General features: G+C 39.1%; 1 protein-coding gene across 4 annotated transcripts in view; it reads right to left on the minus strand.

Moving 5' to 3' along the window:
- Nucleotides 1-18,968, minus strand: part of LARS2 (leucyl-tRNA synthetase 2, mitochondrial) — a 165,041-nt gene that overhangs the window by 111,661 nt on the left and 34,412 nt on the right. For all 4 annotated transcript variants that reach the window (XM_072651392.1, XM_072651394.1, XM_072651393.1 and 1 more), the window contains 2 exons: nucleotides 15,054-15,145; nucleotides 14,202-14,262 (listed from right to left, as the gene is read on the minus strand). In XM_072651392.1, the coding sequence (XP_072507493.1) occupies nucleotides 14,202-14,262; nucleotides 15,054-15,145 (153 nt within the window). The remainder of the gene's footprint in view (nucleotides 1-14,201; nucleotides 14,263-15,053; nucleotides 15,146-18,968) is intronic.

Genomic DNA, 18,968 nt, shown 5'->3' on the forward strand with positions numbered 1-18,968 from the left:
TTCTTCATGGCCTACCTGGCACCCCAGCTCAAGCTCTTCTATCTAGTTACTAATGGCTTCCACATTCCTGAATCTATGGCCTTTTGGCTTTGCTTCTTCTCAAGTTCCTTAAATTTTCTGGAAGTTCTGATACTGCTGACTACACTCTCTCTCCTCAATACTCTCTTTTCCACTGGATTTCATGACACTATATATCGTTTTCTCCGACAGCTTCTCAGAGGAAAGAGCTTTAATACTAGAGTCACAGAACCCAGGTTCAAATTCCACCTGACATATAATACCTGTGTGACCTTGGGTAAGTCACTTAATGTCTTTAGGTTTCAGTTTCCTCATTTGTAAATTGATGGAGTTGGAAGAGGGGCCTCTGATGCCCCTTTCAACTCCTATACTGTCTTTGTTGCTTCTTCATCCACCTTCCTCCTTTAAACACAGATGCCCCCCTGGACTTTCTTATTAGTCTTCTCTTAGCATTTATATTGTCTTTCTTGGCACTCTCACCTGCTTTGGCAGTTTAACTTATCACCACTACCCAGATGAGTCCCATTTTTTTCCTCCATCTCCAGTGTCTCCCCAATGTAACAATTCAGTATTTCCAGTTCCCTAATAGCTATGTTTACCTGGGTGTTTCACCAGCATCTCAAACTCAAAATATCCAAAACAACTCATCTTTCCCTCCTCAAGATCAAAAAAATTCTTCCAACTATTAACTTCTTTGTTTCCTTTAGTGCAAGCCCATTCATCATCCAGGCTCAAACCTCCTATTATCTTTGGCTTTCCCCTGTCCTGTATCCTTTGCCCACCCAACTGAGCCACCATAGCCCATCAATTCTATCTTCACTCTCTCAAGTCTTCCCTTCCCCTCAATTTCCACTATGGTTCCTTGTAAAGACCTCATCCTTTCTCAACTGGACTGCTGTCACAGGCTGCAGATAATCACCTCCCCGAGTCATTCTTCACACCACTGCCTGGATGGTTGTCCTTCTGTGCTGACTGAATCATCACTTCTCTACTCTAAAACCTTCCGTTGTCCTTTACTGATGAATGAAGTATAAACTTTTTCGCCTGTATTCAAAGACCTTCACATTCGCCTCCAACTAACCTCTTCTGCCTTATCTCATAACACTGACTCTCTTTCACATGATGTATATTTTTAGCCAACAGGATTATTCTTTGCTTCTCCCCCGACTGCCTGCTGCCTTTGCTCACATCATACTCCCTTTCTCACTGCTATGCCTCCCCTCATCCCCATCACTCCCTTGAGTTGCTTCCTTCTACATTGTTAAGTTGGCTGAACAAGTGACTTGTCATGACTAACTCCCCTATACCTTTATCATTTCAAAGCAGCCACAAACTCACCAGATAAATAGACTAAAAGTGAATAAATGACAACAAAAAGTCCCAGTAAAATGAAAAAAAAAAAAAGGAAAGTATGACATCTCTGGAAGGAGAAGACAGAACTGCAAGAAGACACAGAGAAGCAAAATCAGATGAAGTGAAACCATCTCAATAAGAGAAACGAAAGAAGATAAAGATTAGAATTCAACAGTGCACTCCCAGCAGGAAACACACTTAAAATAGTCATGTAATGAAGGACAGCAAGTGGCTGCGTTAAGCCTTATTAGTTACTTCATCTGAACCTCCAAAGTGAGGAAAGGCAATCCTAATTTTGGTTAGAAGGAGAAGTCAAAACAGATACTATCAAAAGAGACAAAAAGGAAAACTACATTATGTTTAAAGGCACCAAAGACAATGAAACAGCATCAATATTACTGACAAGACTTTAATATTAAACACTTATGGTGCAGAGAAGATAGAAAGGCAATTAGGTGGCACAGTAGATAAAGTGCTAGGCCTGGAGTCAAGAGGACCCAAGTTCAAATCCAGCCTCAGATGCTTAAATAGCAGAGTGACCCTGGGCAAGTCACTTAATCCTATTTTCCTCAGTTTCCCCATCTGTAAAATGACCTGGAGAAGGAAATGGCAAACCACTCCAGTATCCTTGCCAAGAACACCCTAAATAGGGTCACAAAGAGTCAGACATGACTAATCACCTAAATAGCAACAAAAGTGGACATAGAACCGTCTTCAGAGTCAGGAAGACCTGGCACCTTTGACATATGCTAGCTGTGTGACCCAGGCAACTCTAAGACTATAGCTTGTAAAGTAGGTGCCAATCTGCATCGAAGAAAGGAGTTTCCTTATTGAAAGTTCTTCATGCCTGCTAAAGCACAACACAAAAAGCTAAATATAGACCCATCATACAGCAAAGTAACTAAGTTTGAAAGGAAAGGCCAAAATGGGAAAACACCTAGATGGTAAGTCACTGATAATAGGAGACTTTAACATTTCTTTTTCAGAACTCAGCAAATGTATCAGAGAAATAAAAAGAAGGAAACTGAAGATGAATAAAATGTTGGAAAACCTGAATTTGATAGATAAGTTATACAGAGAACTGGATGGAAATCTTAAAGGCAGTATACAGTTTAGGGGCACACAAGGGACTTACAAAAACTGATTATGCTGCTCTAGAGCAGGAGTAGGGAATCTGTGGTGTTGGGGCCACATGTGGCCTTCTAGGTCCTAAGGTGCAGCCTTTTGAGTGAGTTCAAGTTTTACAGAACAAATCCTTTTATTAAGAAGATTTGTTCTGTGAAGTTTGGATTCAGTCAAAGGGCCACACCTGAGGATATAGAGGGCCACATGAGGCTTCAAGACTGCAGGTTCCCCACCCCTGCTCTAGAGCACAGAGATCATGAATACATATAAAAGGGTTTAAAGATTAAAAATACTATAATTCATTACAGTATTAGCAAAAAAGAATTAAAGATACAAACTAAAAATAATATCCTAAAATAAGTTAAAGAATAAATTATAGAAATAATTTAAATTATGTAAAAGAGAATGATAATAGTCATGCAATCTAGCAAAACAAAAAAAAGCAAAGGTTAACCAGCTGATCATGCAGATTAAAAACATTTAGAAACTTTAAAAAATAATGATCCTTAAATAAGCAAACGTGGTAAAAATTGAAAATTTAAGGAGAAATAAATAGCATTTTAAAAACTGAATAAATAAATCAGTTGTTTTTGAAAAGACCAATAAACAATTAACTAATCTGATTTTTAAAAACAGAGAGGAAAACCAGATTAAGTTCAAAATAAGAAGGGCAATATCACAATAAATGGAGAAAAATAGAAAAATTACTGGAAACTGTTATGCCTAATTATATGCCAACAAGACTGAAATTTTAATTGACATAAAGAGTATTTACAAAAGCACAAAATATGAAACTAATAAAGCAGGAAACTGATCATCTAAACAATGTAATCTCAGTAAGAAAAATAAAGCAAGCCATAAATGAATTGGGGAAAAAATTCTATCGGACCACATGGATGTAGAACCCATGTCAATCTGAACAAATACTTAAAGAACAAATAATCCTCATATGACATAAACTGTTTTCAAACACAGAGAAAGAGGCATTCCACCAAATTCTTCTGTGATAAATATCATACTGACACCCAAACTATGGGAATGATAAAGCAGAGAAACAAAATTAGAGACAAATATCACTAATGGATATGGATGCAAAATTTTTAAATAAAATACTGGCAACAAGAGACCAAGAGGAATGGCATTGCCGGATTTCAGATTACAAAGCAGTACTTGTCAAAATTATCTAAGACTAGATTAAAAATTTTTAAGTAGATGAATGGGATGCACTAGATAAATAAGTTTGTGAAGCAAACATGTATATAATAGTATAGGTTTCAATAAGTCCCTGAACAGGTTGAAGGAACTCATCACTCAGCAAAAACTACTGGGAAAACTGGGTAGCAATATGGTTTGGACCAGAATCATATACCATAATAAATTGTAAATGGATGGACATCTAACTGTGCAAAGGAAAAAAGTTCTCACCTATCCGTGTAAGAATGAGAGTTATAAAGAACAAAGTAAGTTATTTTGATTACCTAAAACTAAAGAAATTTTGCACAAACAAGAGGAAAGCATCCAGAATAAGAAAAGATATGGACTGGGGGGAGGTAGGGAAACCTTTCATTAAGCATTTCTGATGTGTTTGACACACAGGGAACTGATAGTACTAGAGTGAGAGCCACTGCCCAAAATAGTTAAGTCCCACGCATGTGTGTGTGCATATGTGTGTGTGTGCGTGTGTGTGTGTGTGTTGTGTGCATGAATAGGCAGTTTTCAAAAGAACAACACAAAGTATCAAAAAGCTTTCAAAACTAATTATCAGAAAGATATGAACATAAATCCCATAATATTGGCAAAGGTGACAAAAAATGGAAAAATCCAATGTTAATAGGACTGTGGAAAACAAGCATCTTAAGTCATGGCTCCTGGATTATTCTAACAGTTTGGAATGTAACATGGAATCACAGAAGAAAAGTTATTTATTTATTGTTATTACTACTTGTTGACTCTTTATAAGCAGAAGGTTACTGGCAGGAAAAAAAAGATCTGTATCAAAATATTCAAAATAATCCTATTTGTTGGAAAAAGCAAAAAAAGGGAAACAAATTACGTGCTTGCTGATTGAGGAAAGACTGAACAAACTGTGGCAAACTGATGGGATGGAATGTTACTGGGCCATAAGGAATATCAGATGGGAAAAATTAAAAGAAATGTGGGAAGCAGTATAGGCGACGACTGACGTACAATGAAGCAAGCAGACCCAAAAGAACAATTTACACAATTGTTCCCACTCTGAAAGTGAGGACCAGAGAACAGCATTCAGGTTAATTACTGGCGATGACCTTGACACTTCCTTCTTCCAGCTCAAGTACGCAGACTTCCTTTCTTTTAGTGAACAGTAAACTACAACAGCGTAAGTGAGAGGCAGCTGGTGTAGTGTATAGAGAGCTGGCCTGGTTCAAGCTCCGCCTTTCATGCCTGCTGGTGTCTCTGGGCGACTGTGAGACTAGGCTCGGCAGAGAAGGTGCCCAGCTTGGAGTTCCCCATGCCAATGAAATCCCAGGCCCAGCCCTGACCCCACCACCCCATGCCAGCCTTCCTTTCTGTTGTTTGGCTCACAGTCTCCAGGAAGTACATCTGCCTCATGGTGTTGATGTTTATCTGCTGCCTTGACATGTCTATCTATGAAAAGGAAAAGCTCCTTCTTTGATTGAAGACCGACCTTGGATGTCGATCACTCCACGAAGGCTTCCCTTTCCCCTTCTCTCCTTCTCAGATGAACATGATTTGTCCCTCATCAAATCTCACACCACACTCTCCCTTTGCGCCTTGGCTCCATTGCTCCAGGTCTTGACCCTTCACCGCCTCCTTCAAGCTGGACCATGGAAGTGGGGTCCATTGTTACTTCTCCTTGTAAATCCTAGTGTGACTCAAGTACAGGTTCCAGGTACCCAAAGGATTTCATAAGGATGACCATTCCCACCAAAAGGAGAAACAGATTTGGAAAGATAACAAATTATGCCCGTGCTCTATTAATGGGACACTCATCCGTCCAATCTTCCTAAATGAATTTCTCACATCATTCAAGAAATCTGATTCTGCTCCTAGTGGGTGTCCTGGCAGGTGTGCTATCCTTCTTACTATCAGCCCACTGAGAAGGTGAAATTAATTAAGGGGCAATGACTTGTACCTTAAGCCAGGACTCCTTAAGGGGTCACAAGGAGTTAGCTGCCTAGGGTGCGACCTAGAACACTACTTGTTCATACAGGTGATTGTGGGTCTGCAGTGGAAGCTAACACAGAGGGAGGAAGGGAGATGGGAAAGTTTTCCAACCTTACTTTGGGCATGAAAACACCTTTACTACCTCTGTTCTTGTCACTTCCATGACTAGCTGAACAGCCACAGAAACTCCAACCTTGGTTAACCTCTCCTATGCCTCTGATTTCCACTCTTAAACATATAAAATGGACATTAAGTCTCCCCTACACTTATAGTTATGATAAACAAAAAAGAAATGGAGAAAATGTTTAAATATGAAAAACTAATAGTTATGTGTTGGGGGAGGGAGTTAGGTTTATGTGATTGACTAGGATTTTAAACAAGTATACTGGAATCCACATGTCCTCCCTTAGAAGGTCATTCCCATAAGGCAGCTGTTGCTCCAGATGTTTCTGGAGTGCTGGCAGTGCTTCTGAGCCTGTAGGACTGTAAGTCTTTTGAATAGCCTTAGTGATATCAAGTGCAGTTGAAAGCAAGTAGCAAAATTAAGTCAAATTTTTTAAGTTAACAAGTATTTCCTAAATATCTACACGATATGGAACCACTGCAGAAAGTAGTACAGAGACATGATTATAATATATATATTATATATGTCTATATATAATATATATTTTTCCTTATTTTACGTTTATATATTTTTTTTCCTTATTACACATATATTTTCCTTAAGATGCTTAGTCTTGAAAGGTAAACCATCTACCATCACCAATACCACCTAACTTTTTAGGTGTAGGGTAGAGCCAAAAGGGAAGCTACCTCTATGAAGATTCCACTTTAAGGGAGAGAATGTTAGACAGAGCTCAGTAGTGCTGAGTGTCAAGTAAGGAAGGCCTGCATTCAAATCCCACTAATGCTTTTAGTAGCTGTATGACCTTAGGCAAGTCACTTTACCATGATATGCTTCAAGCACCTCCCCGGGACTTATTCTGAATCTTTGATAAGCTATGATTTCTATTAATGGATGCAAACCAGTAGTTCTCCAAGCTGACAACTTGAGTGTTTACATACAGACATATGCGCACACGTGCGCGCGCACACACACACACACACATACACACACACACACACACACAGGGCACTTTTAATGTTACTTTTTATGACTGAATATATATTTCTACATACAGAAGTACAAACCTATACATATAAACTCTACATAGGCATAATTTACACATATGTACATATATGTTCATGTTTTTCTCTTCCATTCTCAACCTCTCCAAAGAGGAAACAACAAGAGAAAAGTTAATTTTTTTCACTGTACAAACAAACTCTGTTTAACCTCAGTGAGCTGCTGCAAGAAGATTTGGAGAATCAAACACATGGAGTCATGTGCTACATGTTGCCAGGGTAACCATAGCCTCAGCTCCTGACAACAGGATTCTTCCAAAGCATTCTCTGAGACACCACAAATATCGGGCAGGCAGTCAGTCACCTGCTCCCAGGAGAAATTGGCAACATAATGTGATTTCAAAACATTGACAATGAAAAGGGGGCTCTTATACTACCTGCTCTCTAAATTAACAAGTGGTTTTAAATAACAATTTTAAAGACATTTCCCAAACACGTATTCCATTCTTAAAGCAGGATGTTCCATTGCAGGTGCACTCTTAAGGACCGTAGGCTGAGGTTCTGCTTGCAAGAAGGGCAGAGTTTTCTAGAGTCAGCATTTCCTTTATTGTGGTCCAACATTGGCAGGGCATTACCTGCATGACTTTAGGCAGACCACAAAACCTCTCTAGGCCTCAGTTTTCCTACTGGTGAAATAAAGGGACTGAATTAGTCAGCCTGTGATGTCCTTTCAAGCTTTCTAGAATCAAGGTGGCCCAGAGGATAGCATACTGGGCCATGAGTCACCTGAGTTCAAATCCAGTCTCAGATACACCCTAGCTTTGTGACCCTGGGCAACGTTGTCTGCCTTGGTGTCTTAATCTGTAAAATGGGTATAATAATATCACCTACCTTCCAGGGTTGTTGTAAGGATTAAATGAGATAATATTTATAAAGAACACTGAAAATCTTAAAAGTGTTATATAAATGCTAGTTACTATAGTCATTGTTAAATAGATGAGTCTTTGAAAGGCTTTTGAGGAGGGGAGGGATACAGAGATAGGCAGGAGAGAAAGAAAAGGATGAGTGGAGAAAAAAGAAGAGACATTAACCAAAAGAAATGGAGAAAAGACCTGTGTGATTGGTGAATCATTGCTAATGACTGATCTATGGGATGGTCAGTATCACTCATGCCACAGGGTGCCCAACACTGCTCTGAGACGGATAGGATGGAGAGTGAAATTCAGAACAGTTGGAAGAACTTTTAAACTCACTGGGAGAGAGATGCTGTAGAAGTCCTGTCAGAAATCTGACCATAACCTTACACTGGCACTTAAAACAGTACCTGTCCTGCCTGTCCCATTCTTCAGTTAAATTCATGGCACCGTACTCTATGCCTTTGGCTGAAAAATGGAGACACACCCAACGTACCCGACCTCCTACCTCATTCACAGGGCATACGGTAAGGATCAATGACCATTATTTAAGTGAGTGAAACAACCCATCTCCTATGGGCAGAGTGCTTTGGGAAGCATGGGGGAAGGTTCTCAGTTTGGATATAAGTCCTTGTGGAGATACAGTCAGGAGATAAGCTCTAGAGCTTTCACTAAGTTATTAGCAGCAACATTTCTTGAGCATCCATTGAATAGAGGGCAGGATACAAAGCAAAGAGGAGAATTACAAAGAAAGCAAACAAGAGACAATCCTGTCCTCACAAAGCTTTACTCTAATGGGGAAAATAAGAAGAAAACAAAATACATAAAATATTTAAAACTCTATTCAATTTTTTCCTATCTGTACCAGCAGAAAGGGCCAGTTAGGTGCCACAGTGGATAGAGTGCTGGGCCTGGAATCAGGAAGATCTGAGTTCAAATTTGGCCTCAGACACTTACTAGCTATATGATCTTGGCCACGTCCCTAAACCTTGTTTGCCTCAGTTTCCTCATCTGTAAAAGGAACTGCAGAGGGAAATGGTAAACCACTCCAGGATCTTTGCCAAGAAAACCCCAAGTGGGGTTAGGAAGAGTTGGACATGACTGAAACAAATGAACCACAACAATAATAGAAAGCAAGAGGAAGATGGAGAATTCAAATTAAGTAATTATTAGTCAGGCAATAAAAATTATAAAAATAATTTATTTCATAAACAAAATAGATGTTTTTACATTTTAATTTGAACAAGTGTCTGATCACTTGAAAAAACACTCATCCAACGTCTGAACAAGGCAAAGAGGTGACAAGGGCTCCTTAAAGGTTGTGACAGCCAAATGCTCAGCTCTGGAAGGTTCTAAGTACATGCCAGGCAGCACAGATGGTGAGACCACTGAGGAAAAGCTGAGCACAGAGAAGTTTATTATCAGATCCATGGCCAGCCTACAGCAGCCACTCATGAAATGAATCAAACCACAGAACAGTTCCATGAAGTCCCCTTTATTTTAAAAATAAATGTAAATCCTGTAATATTTGCAAAGCATTTCATATATTATTTTTTGGGTCCTTGCAATAACCTTGAGAAGTAGGTGCTCTTATGATCCCCATTTTACAAATAAGAAAACTCAGGCTGAGAAGGTAAAGGACTTGCCCAGGATCATACAGCTAGGAAATCTATAAGGAAGGATTCAAACTCAGGTCTTCCTGATTCCAGATCTGTCACTCTGTGCAGCCTAGAGTCTCTTCTTCCATGGCAGCAGTAATGGATGCATAAAGGCGGCACAGATTGCCTGTCCCAGCCCCTAGTTCACTGGTTTTATACCCCATTTTTATCACTACCTGTAAACATGGATTGTGCGGTTGGGATTTTTAGTATGTGGTGACCCTAGTCCTAGAGGAAACAGATCACATCCATATTAATATTCCAGTGAAAAATGAAACCCAAACCACAAATGAGCTACAGGACAGCCTGTGGGTTCTCCTTAGCTTCACCAATGGAACTGCTTTCACCAATGCCCAAAGGCAACCAAAACCACCACTTCCCAGAACACTTCATCACCTCAATTTGCAATACTCACAATGAACCTAAGCTGGTTGGCTGTGATGAAGACCAAATACGCACATGCACCCATGAATTTGTTGAGGAAGAGGATGTAAAGAAATTGTACAAACAACTTCAAAAATTATTCCTAACCTAAGTCAGACTTAATATGCCTCAACACTTGATGACTTCAGTGCAAAAATCAACATGGGTAAGGGCAGTGAAAAGGAGATTAGAAAACCTGGTTCAGCATCAAGAAGTAGCCAAAGACTACTGAGACACTTCATACTACATAACCTTAATCCCTTCTTTGAGAAAAGTGTGAGAAGGAACTAGGTGTGGCAGGCACCAGATGACCTAATGAATCATGCAAGTGCTTAAACTGGTCAAAGCAAACACCAAGTAAAAAAAATGGTAAACAGTGAGATGCTTAAGATATGAGATTTCCAGTTTAACATATTTGAACTAGTTCTTGACACCGAAAAGAGGGAAAAGGACAACACAAAGACTATCAGGGTTTCCTAGAGAAGTTTAAGAACGTAAAACAGTCGCCACCCTGAAGAGGTGGGAAGGGCCAAGAAACCACTTCAACCAGCAAACACTTAAACATCTCTTGTCAACACCCTCAGGGCACTCTACTAGAAACCTCCTACTAAACTAATACAAGTCTTTGCATAGTCATTCAATCAATTCCGAATCCTTCTAATAACATTATAGTCCAGCCCATATGTCTCCACTTTATTCTTGGACTAGCACAAGGTAATCTACCAAAACATTTGCTAGGCAAACTACAGAATTCCCTTCATTGACCAAATTAGTGCAGCTCTGTCCAAAAGGAAATAAAGTGAGCCTGGTCTTCGTGAGACCTTGCTGACTCGTAATCATGTCTTTCTTTCTTTCTTAGGCTAACACCAACAACAGCAATAAAACAACGATATTAGTAGCTTATATTTATTTATGCTTTAAGGTTTGCAAACCACTTTACACTAACCAACTCTAATCATCTTACAATCTTCACATCTTCAAACATCTAATTTCTCCAGGCATCAAAGTCAAGCTCACTTGTCAAGAGCTTGCATATTCCATTCTTTCTTTTTAAAAAATCAAGACATTTGTCTTTTTCCAGTTCCATAGCACCTTTCTATGCTCCATGATCTTCCAAGTATCATGGGCATTGGGGTAGCAAGCATAATCAGCGATTCTTTCAGAGTGTAAAGATACAGTTCATCTGAACCAGATGATCTGAATTCGTGGAAGATTTATGAGAATGTGTGGAGAGTAGCTGCTCAGGATGAGAAATTATGGAAGAATACGGAGCTTCACTGTAAAGGGATTATGCAGAAAAAAATCAGAGGTGCCCAAAGTTCCAAAGGTTATCTTATGTCCTTAAAATTCATGACACTTTAAGTGAAATAATGAAGCACTGAGAAATGTCCTGGATAAAGTCCCAGCCTCAGAGTCAGAAAGATCTGGGTTCAAGTTCACGTTTGACTCACACTGATTATAACCAAAGCAAATCATTTAACCTTTTACTGTTCCAGGTCTCCAAGACTCTAAGTTGTACATGGTGCCAACCCACTTTGGTACATCAATTTGCCTACATCAGCAAAATCACAGGCCCAGTACAAATAAATAAATGGAGTATTATGTGGCAAACCCCAAGCACACTAATACGGAGCTAGCTCAAAAGGGTTTAGTCCTATCCAGTGCCAGTTTTGAAGTATTATAATTTAATTTGGTTTGGAAGCCCCCAGAGAACTCCAAAACCCAGAGTGTCCCCAGAACTGACCTTGCCTCCTAAGGGCCTTCCTGAAGCAAACTTGGGACTATATTGTTGACTACCCTAGACAGCCTGCCTTGAGAGGGTTGTCCCAATAAGGATACCTGACTTCTGGGTTATCCTAGAACCAGGTCCAGGTACTAGAACAAGACTGGCTCAACATGTACATGAACAACTGTATCTGAAGGCATTCAATTTCTGATCTATCACTAAAAGGACATACTACCTTTCCTTTTAAACCAAATTCTGTACATTGAAGCCAAAGACACTGAGCGTCTGAAAGCAAAATAAAGTCTGTTCTTTCAATCTGTCAATCTATCCAATTATTTCATAGAGTGAGTGTTCACAAACCGCTGTAGTTGCAGTTGGAGGGTTTGATTTATTTTATTTTATATTGGCCTCGAGACACTTTTACGAGCGCCGCCATTCAGACAGAACTTTCTGCCTCCTGCCTTCCTTCTCCCAAGGTGATACAAGCAGCTATGGAAGGAACAGCCAAAAACAGATAATAGCACAGTGACAAAAAAGCATCATCCTATGTCCTACTGTCCGGAGCCTTAACAAGTCATGTGCAAGTGGAACCATTAAAGAAAGGCTTGAACCCTAGCTAGGTTGTCTATACCCTGACCATGGTATATGTAGAGCTAGAAGAGAACAGATAGGCAAATCCCCTTCATTTTACAGACCAAGAAATGCAGGCCTAGAGGGAGGAAGTGACTTGTCCAAGGTCCTGCCCTGGTCTCTGAATCTGGCTCTTCTAACTCTGCACTGTACCACACCAGGGCCTCTGAGCTAGTGAGCCACAGGGCACAAGGTGAGGTACTAAGCTTTGAAACTGGACCTTACCTGATTACCATTTTAAATCAGCTTTTTTCTAAAGCCTGTTAGTTAGTTAGTAAATTAACTGCTAGCTAGATTACTTTAAAAAATTTATGTTAATGAATGTCCCTGATTTAGTAGACAAGGAGCATGCAAAAGGGCACAAATTTGATCAATTGTCAAGAAAAATGTTCTCTTTCCATCATGCAACTTGGAACAGACTGATTATCTGTCAGCCAAATCATTGAGTCTTTGTGTGTTGGTGTCTATGTGGGGTTCGTGCACAGAGACTCAGTCAGGGAGACTGGTTTCACAAAGACGCTGCCCTCAATGAGTTAACAATCTAAGCCCTGAAATGTTCAAAAAATTCAATTTTAACCTCACCTAAAGCTATTTGGATCTTTTCTACTTTATTCATTATAGAACATGTCTGATAACATGCCCAAGGGCTCAAAACAAACAGCCAGCCAAAGATGAAACCAGGTTGGATTTCTGGAGGCCTGGCCCGATTCCTGAACTTGGGTTAAGTTTAGTGCATTAATAACAGTGATGAAGATGTGGTTTACACCCTACTCAGAAACCTCACATGAGTACATCATCAATATGTTCCTCGAGAAGATTGTGGGAAGGTAATGGATGTGGCAAGCACCAGATGACATAATAAATTATGAAAACAGCTAATTAGCAAACATTCTCCTCATTCTTTTTTTCCAATATTTGCAAAGCACTTTACATTTATGAGGATCATGTGATCCTCACAACCTTGCTATGAGATGCAAGTGAGCTTTCATTATTGATTGTTTTCTGTGCTTCTTGGAGTTAATAATAAATCACAAAATATTAAGCACATATTACGATGGGGGTAATCTACTCCAACCCCTCATCCAAAATATGAAAAAATAAAGAAGGCTAGAGTGAAGAAGGGATTTGCCTAAGAGCTCAGCAGCAGAGCAAAGACTAAAACCTAGGTCTGCTTTCATCTGAGGGTTCAGCATCACGGCCACAATAAGATGCTTTAGATTACAGTGCTATTAACAGCTCCATTCTCACATAGTAGGAACCAAACAGAAACAGGGCTTACCTATTCAAATAACACTTCTAACATGTCAGTTCTGGGGTGCCCTCTGAAGAGCACTGGTTAATACAGAGAGAGAGAGAGAGAGAGAGAGAGAGAGAGCACTTACACATAAACGTGAAAATTCTTCAGTGATCGTTCCCCAGATCCTGCTCTGATCCACTGATAAAATACGTATTTTTTCAAAGTCTTTTGCAAGGAAAGCTTATTTATCAAGAAGAGTCATTATACTATGTCATTATACTGTGCTGTGCATATTAGCACCTAGAAAAAATTTTAAATGGGAAATCAAAGCCTAATCACTCAAACAGATTAACCTGGGGAGGGCTGCTACCTTTACCTAAATCCAGGCAGATTTCAGAACACTGCTCATAGCATGAGTCTGGGAACCATCATTGAAGAGTTTTCATATGTATAGACACACGTTTCTTGGAGAAAGTTTTTGCCACCAAGCACCACTAAACAGGAAATTAAAATACCTTAGCTGCCTCAATTTCCCCTTATTGGATGATGAGATGAACATCCTGTTGGCAGTAACCATATCTTGCTCATCTCTGCACTTTCCTCAGCGCCCAACAGAGTGCCCAGGCCCCACAGGACCTCAATGAAGGTTAGACCAGTCTCTTGATTTTTGGTCATCCATTCAATATGGATGGTCCCTCTTGCCAAAATGGGGAGGAGAGGAGTTCACTGAGCAAGCTACAATAATATGTATTATTTCTACATAACAAATACCAGTTCAAGTGAAATCAATATATCCTATAGGAAAAAAGAGAGAAGGGGGAACTTACCCGATCCCAGTTGAAACACAGGCCTAGTTTATCAAGCTGTTTCTTCATGTGTTTAATATTACTGTAAAGCAAAGGATGGAAAGTTTGATTAAATATATGCATAAAAATTCCTTGTTATGTGGGATAGTTTTCTAGGAGAAAGGGAGAGGAGGGATGCAAAGGGAAACGTGGGCTATATAATAATAAAAAACATCAAAAATTTATTTTTAAACTCAAATGTATAAAAACATAATGTAGAATTTTTCTAATGGATATGTACCATGCAGATTTTACCAGACTTCAACTCAAATGGTTATATGTAGAAAATAAGAGGAAACTACAGAAGTATTTTAACATAGATCTCCCCCCTCAAAAAAAAAATCTGGAACTGCTCAAATAAGAAAAGAATGACATTTTAAGAAAGAAATGGCATATGAACATGCAGGTACTTCATACATCTTAAAGTTGTTCTATAGATAACTTCAAAGGAAAAGCCTTAGACTCATTTCAGAATCAGAACCCAAGACTTCTATTGATTGAGGTCTTATCTCAGATAATATCTGCCAGTAAAGTTGGTAAAGCCCTTCCATGACAAAAGTCCTAGGACACAGGGAGAGTGAATATCATTTTCTTTATCTTACAGATGAAAAACCTAGGCTGAGATAGGTCCTGTGACTTGCCACTTGGTTAGAGTCAGGATTGAAACTCAGGTCTCTGGATTCTAAGTTCCCTTTACCTCCCACACTACACTATATCATCTCCAGGATTGGTCTTCTATTAGTTGAAGAGTGAGTTTCAAATGTAGACTACAAGGTAACAAAAGTAAACCATAAGATAAAAAGTAGTTATTTCCACAAAAACAAAAACCCATACCTTTGTGTCCAACTCTGTGGATGCACATGGTGCTCAATTGCTGCATTTTCAGCAGGTAAGCCAAAAGCATCCCATCCCATTGGATTAATAACCTATCATCCAAAAGAGAAACATTGTCCATTAAAAATGACCTAACTGAAGTATGTATCATCCTTGGGGCAATAAATAATATCATCATGGGTTGTCATTTCCTTCTCCTCAGTGGGTTCCTTCAAATCACATTTGAAGGTAAGTCAACTCTGGGGTGGACAGAGCCAAGATGGCAGAGTAGAAGGACAGACCTGCTGTAGTTCTCCACCCAAAGCCCATAAAATACCTGTAAAAATGACTCTAAAGAAATTCTAGAGCAGCAGAAGTCACAAAATGACAGAGTGAATGAGATTTCCAGTCTAAGGAAGCCTGGAAGGCTGAAAGGAAGTCTATCACACCAGGCTCAGAGCAGAGTGCAGCCCAAGGAGCACAGCCCAGCCTTGGCCACACAGCGTAGCAAGGACAGGACTGGAGCAGGCTTCAGGGCACAGAATCCCAGGTAGCAGCTGTGGTTCCCAGATTCCTTAACCCACAAACACCAGAGACAGCTTCAAAGGTCAGTAAGAAAGGTCTTTCACCTGGGTGAGAAGGGAACAGGCCCCAGGCAGCTGCAGTGTCCACTTTTGGAGCCCTGGCCTAAACCCCCAGGGGAATCAAGCTGCTGATCTGAATCTCAGCCCTGAGGTGAGGAGGAGTACTGGCATGGTGGAGCTGGAGGCAGTTGTGGAGAGGGAATCCTACTCACAACTCCTGGGCAGAAAAGCTTATGGTTGCTTCCAGACCACAGTGCAGGCCAAGAGAGGAATAAACTCCTCTCCTGTGATTGTGCCACTTTGGAGGAACTGAGAACTTATAGGTGTCTAGAGTACAACCTTCACTTGACAAAGAACTCACATGTCAAGTAACTGGCTAAGAAAATGCCCAAAAATAGAGAAAAAAAAATATAAGACTATAGAAGGTTACTTTCTTGGTAAATAGGTATTTTCCTCCATCCTTTTGGATGAGGAAGAACAAAACATACCATTAGAGGAAGACATCAAAGTCAAAGCTTCTTCATCCAAAACCTCCAAAATAAATATGCAATGGTCTCAGGCCATGGAAAAGCTCAAAAGAGATTCTGAAAATCAAGTAAGAGAGGTGGAGGAAAAATTGGGAAGAGAAATGAGAGCGATGTGAGAAAATCATGAGAAGCAAGTCAACAGCTTGCTAAAGGAGACCCATAAAAATGCTGAAGAAAATAGCACCTTTAAAAATAGACTAACCCAAATGGCAAAAGAGGTCCAAAAAGCGAATGAGGAGAAAAATGCTTTAAAAATCAGAATTAGCTATATGAAAAAGGAGGTTCAAAAGCTCACTGAAGAAAATAGTTCTTTAAAAATTAGAATGGAGAAGATGGAAGCTAATGACTTTATGAGAAATCAAGAAATTACAAAACAAAACCAAAAGAATGAAAAAAATGAAGACTGAAATATCTCATTGGTAAAACAACTGACCAACAGACCCAGAAGAGACAAATTTGAAAATTATGAGGCTACCTGAAAGCCATGATGAAAAAAAAGGCCTAGACATCATCTTCCATGAAATTATCAAGGAAAACTTCCCTGATATTCTAGAACCGAAGGGCAAAATAAATATTGAAAGAATCCATTGATAACCTCCTGAAAGAGATCTGAAAAGAAAAACTCCTAGAAATATTGTAGCCAGGTTCCAGAGTTCCCAGATCAAGGAAAAAACATTGCAAGCAGTCAGAAAGAAACAATTTGAGTATTGTGGAAATACAATCAGGATAACACAAGATCTAGCAGCTTCTACATTAAGGGACTGAAAGGCTTGGAATATGATATTCCGGAAGTCAAAGGAACTAGGATTAAAACCAAGAATCACCTACCCAGCAAAACTGAGTATAATACTTCAGGGGAAAAGTCAATGAAATAGAGGACTTTCAAGCATTCTTTTTTTTTTTTTTTGCTTAATAAATGTTTATTGATTGATACATAGTGGGTACTTCATACACATAAAAACTTGTGATAAAATCTTTTTTTAAAAATTTTATTATTATTATTTTTTAATGTTTTACAATCACTGCCATAAAATTAAGATTTTATCCCCCCCACACCTACCCCCCACTACCCCCCTCCCTTCCCATGACAGCATACAATTCTGTATAGGTTCTACATATACTTTCCTATTTAGTACGTTTTCACTATAGTCATGCTATGTAGTCGAACTAAAATAAATGGAAGAAATCATATAACAAATCAAAACATGATACACAAAAACACTCACACACGCAAACATGATCTGCTACATTCTGGGAAAGACTTCCATATTTCTTTCTCTGAGTGTGGAAGGCATTTTGCCTTAGAAAACCACCATTGGGATTTTTTTTTAAAATAAGTTCTTACGTTATTACGAAATTCCAAGTCTACCAGAAAAAACTCTTGCACACTGTGGTCACTGCTGTGCACAAAGTTCTACTGGTTCTGCTCCTTTCACTCAGCATCAGATAATATAAGTCCTTCCAGGCCTCTCTGAAGTCTTCTTGTTCATCATTTCTTATGGCACAATAGTACTCCATTATATTCATATACCATAATTTATTCAGCCATTCCCCAATTGATGGGCATCCCCTTGACTTCCAGTTTTTGGCAACTACAAAGAGTGCTGCTATAAATATTTTTGTACATGTGGGACCCTTTCCCATTTTTATGATCTCTTGGGGATACAGTCCTAGTAGCGATATTTCTGTGTCAAAGGGTATGCACATTTTTGTAGCCCTTTGGGCATAGTTCCAAATTGCTCTCCAGAATGGTTGGATCAGTTCACAGCTCCACCAACAATGAATTAGTGTTCCAACTCTCCCACATCCTCTCCAGCATTTATCATTTTCTTGTTCTGTCATGTTTGCCAATCTGATAGGTGTGATGTGGTACCTCAGAGTTGTTTTGATTTGCATCTCTCTAATCAATAGTGATTTAGAGCATTTTTTTATATGATTATAGATATCTTTAATTTCTTCCTCTGAAAATTGCCTGTTCATATCCTTTGACCATTTATCAATTGGGGAATGACTTGTATGGTTATACATTTGAGTCAGTTCTCTATATATTCTAGAAATGAGGCCTTTATCCCCAAGCTTAGCCATAAAAATTCTTTCCCAATATACTACATCCCTCCGGATTTTGGTTGCATTGGGTTTGGTTGTGCAAAAACTTCTCAGTTTAATGTAATCAAAATTATCCATCTTGCATTTCATAATGCTTTCTATCTCTTCTTTAGTAAAAAATTCTTCCCTTCTTGATAAGTCTGATAAATACACTATTCCTTGCTTCTCTAGTTTATTCATGGTATCAATCTTTATATCTAAATCATGTACCCATTTGGACTTTATTCTTGTGTACAGTGTCAGGCATGGGTCTATGCCTAATTTCCACCACACTGTTATCCAGTTTTCCCAGAAATTTTTGTCGAACAGTGAGTTCTTATCCCAGAAGCTGGGGTCCTTGGGTTTATCAAACAGGAAGTTGCTATATTCCTTGCCTACTGTGTCTTGAGTGCCAAGTCTCTTGTCTGCCTCTCTGATTCTTAGCCAATACCAAATGGCTTTGATAATTGCTGCTTTATAGTACAATCTGAGGTCTGGTAGTGCTAGGCCACCTTCCCAAGCATTTCTTTTCATTAGTCCCTTTGATATTCTGGACCTTTTGTTCTTCCAAATGAATTTTGATATTATTTTATATTATTTTGATATTATTTTATCCAGAAAATAATTATCTGATAGTTTAATTGGTATGACACTAAGTAAGTAAATTAATTTAGGTAGAATTGTCATTTTTATTATATTAGCATGGCCTTCCCATGAGCAACTGATGTTTTTCTACTTAC

This window comes from Notamacropus eugenii, chromosome 3 (assembly GCF_028372415.1).
Source record: "Notamacropus eugenii isolate mMacEug1 chromosome 3, mMacEug1.pri_v2, whole genome shotgun sequence".
Lineage (NCBI taxonomy): Eukaryota > Metazoa > Chordata > Mammalia > Diprotodontia > Macropodidae > Notamacropus > Notamacropus eugenii.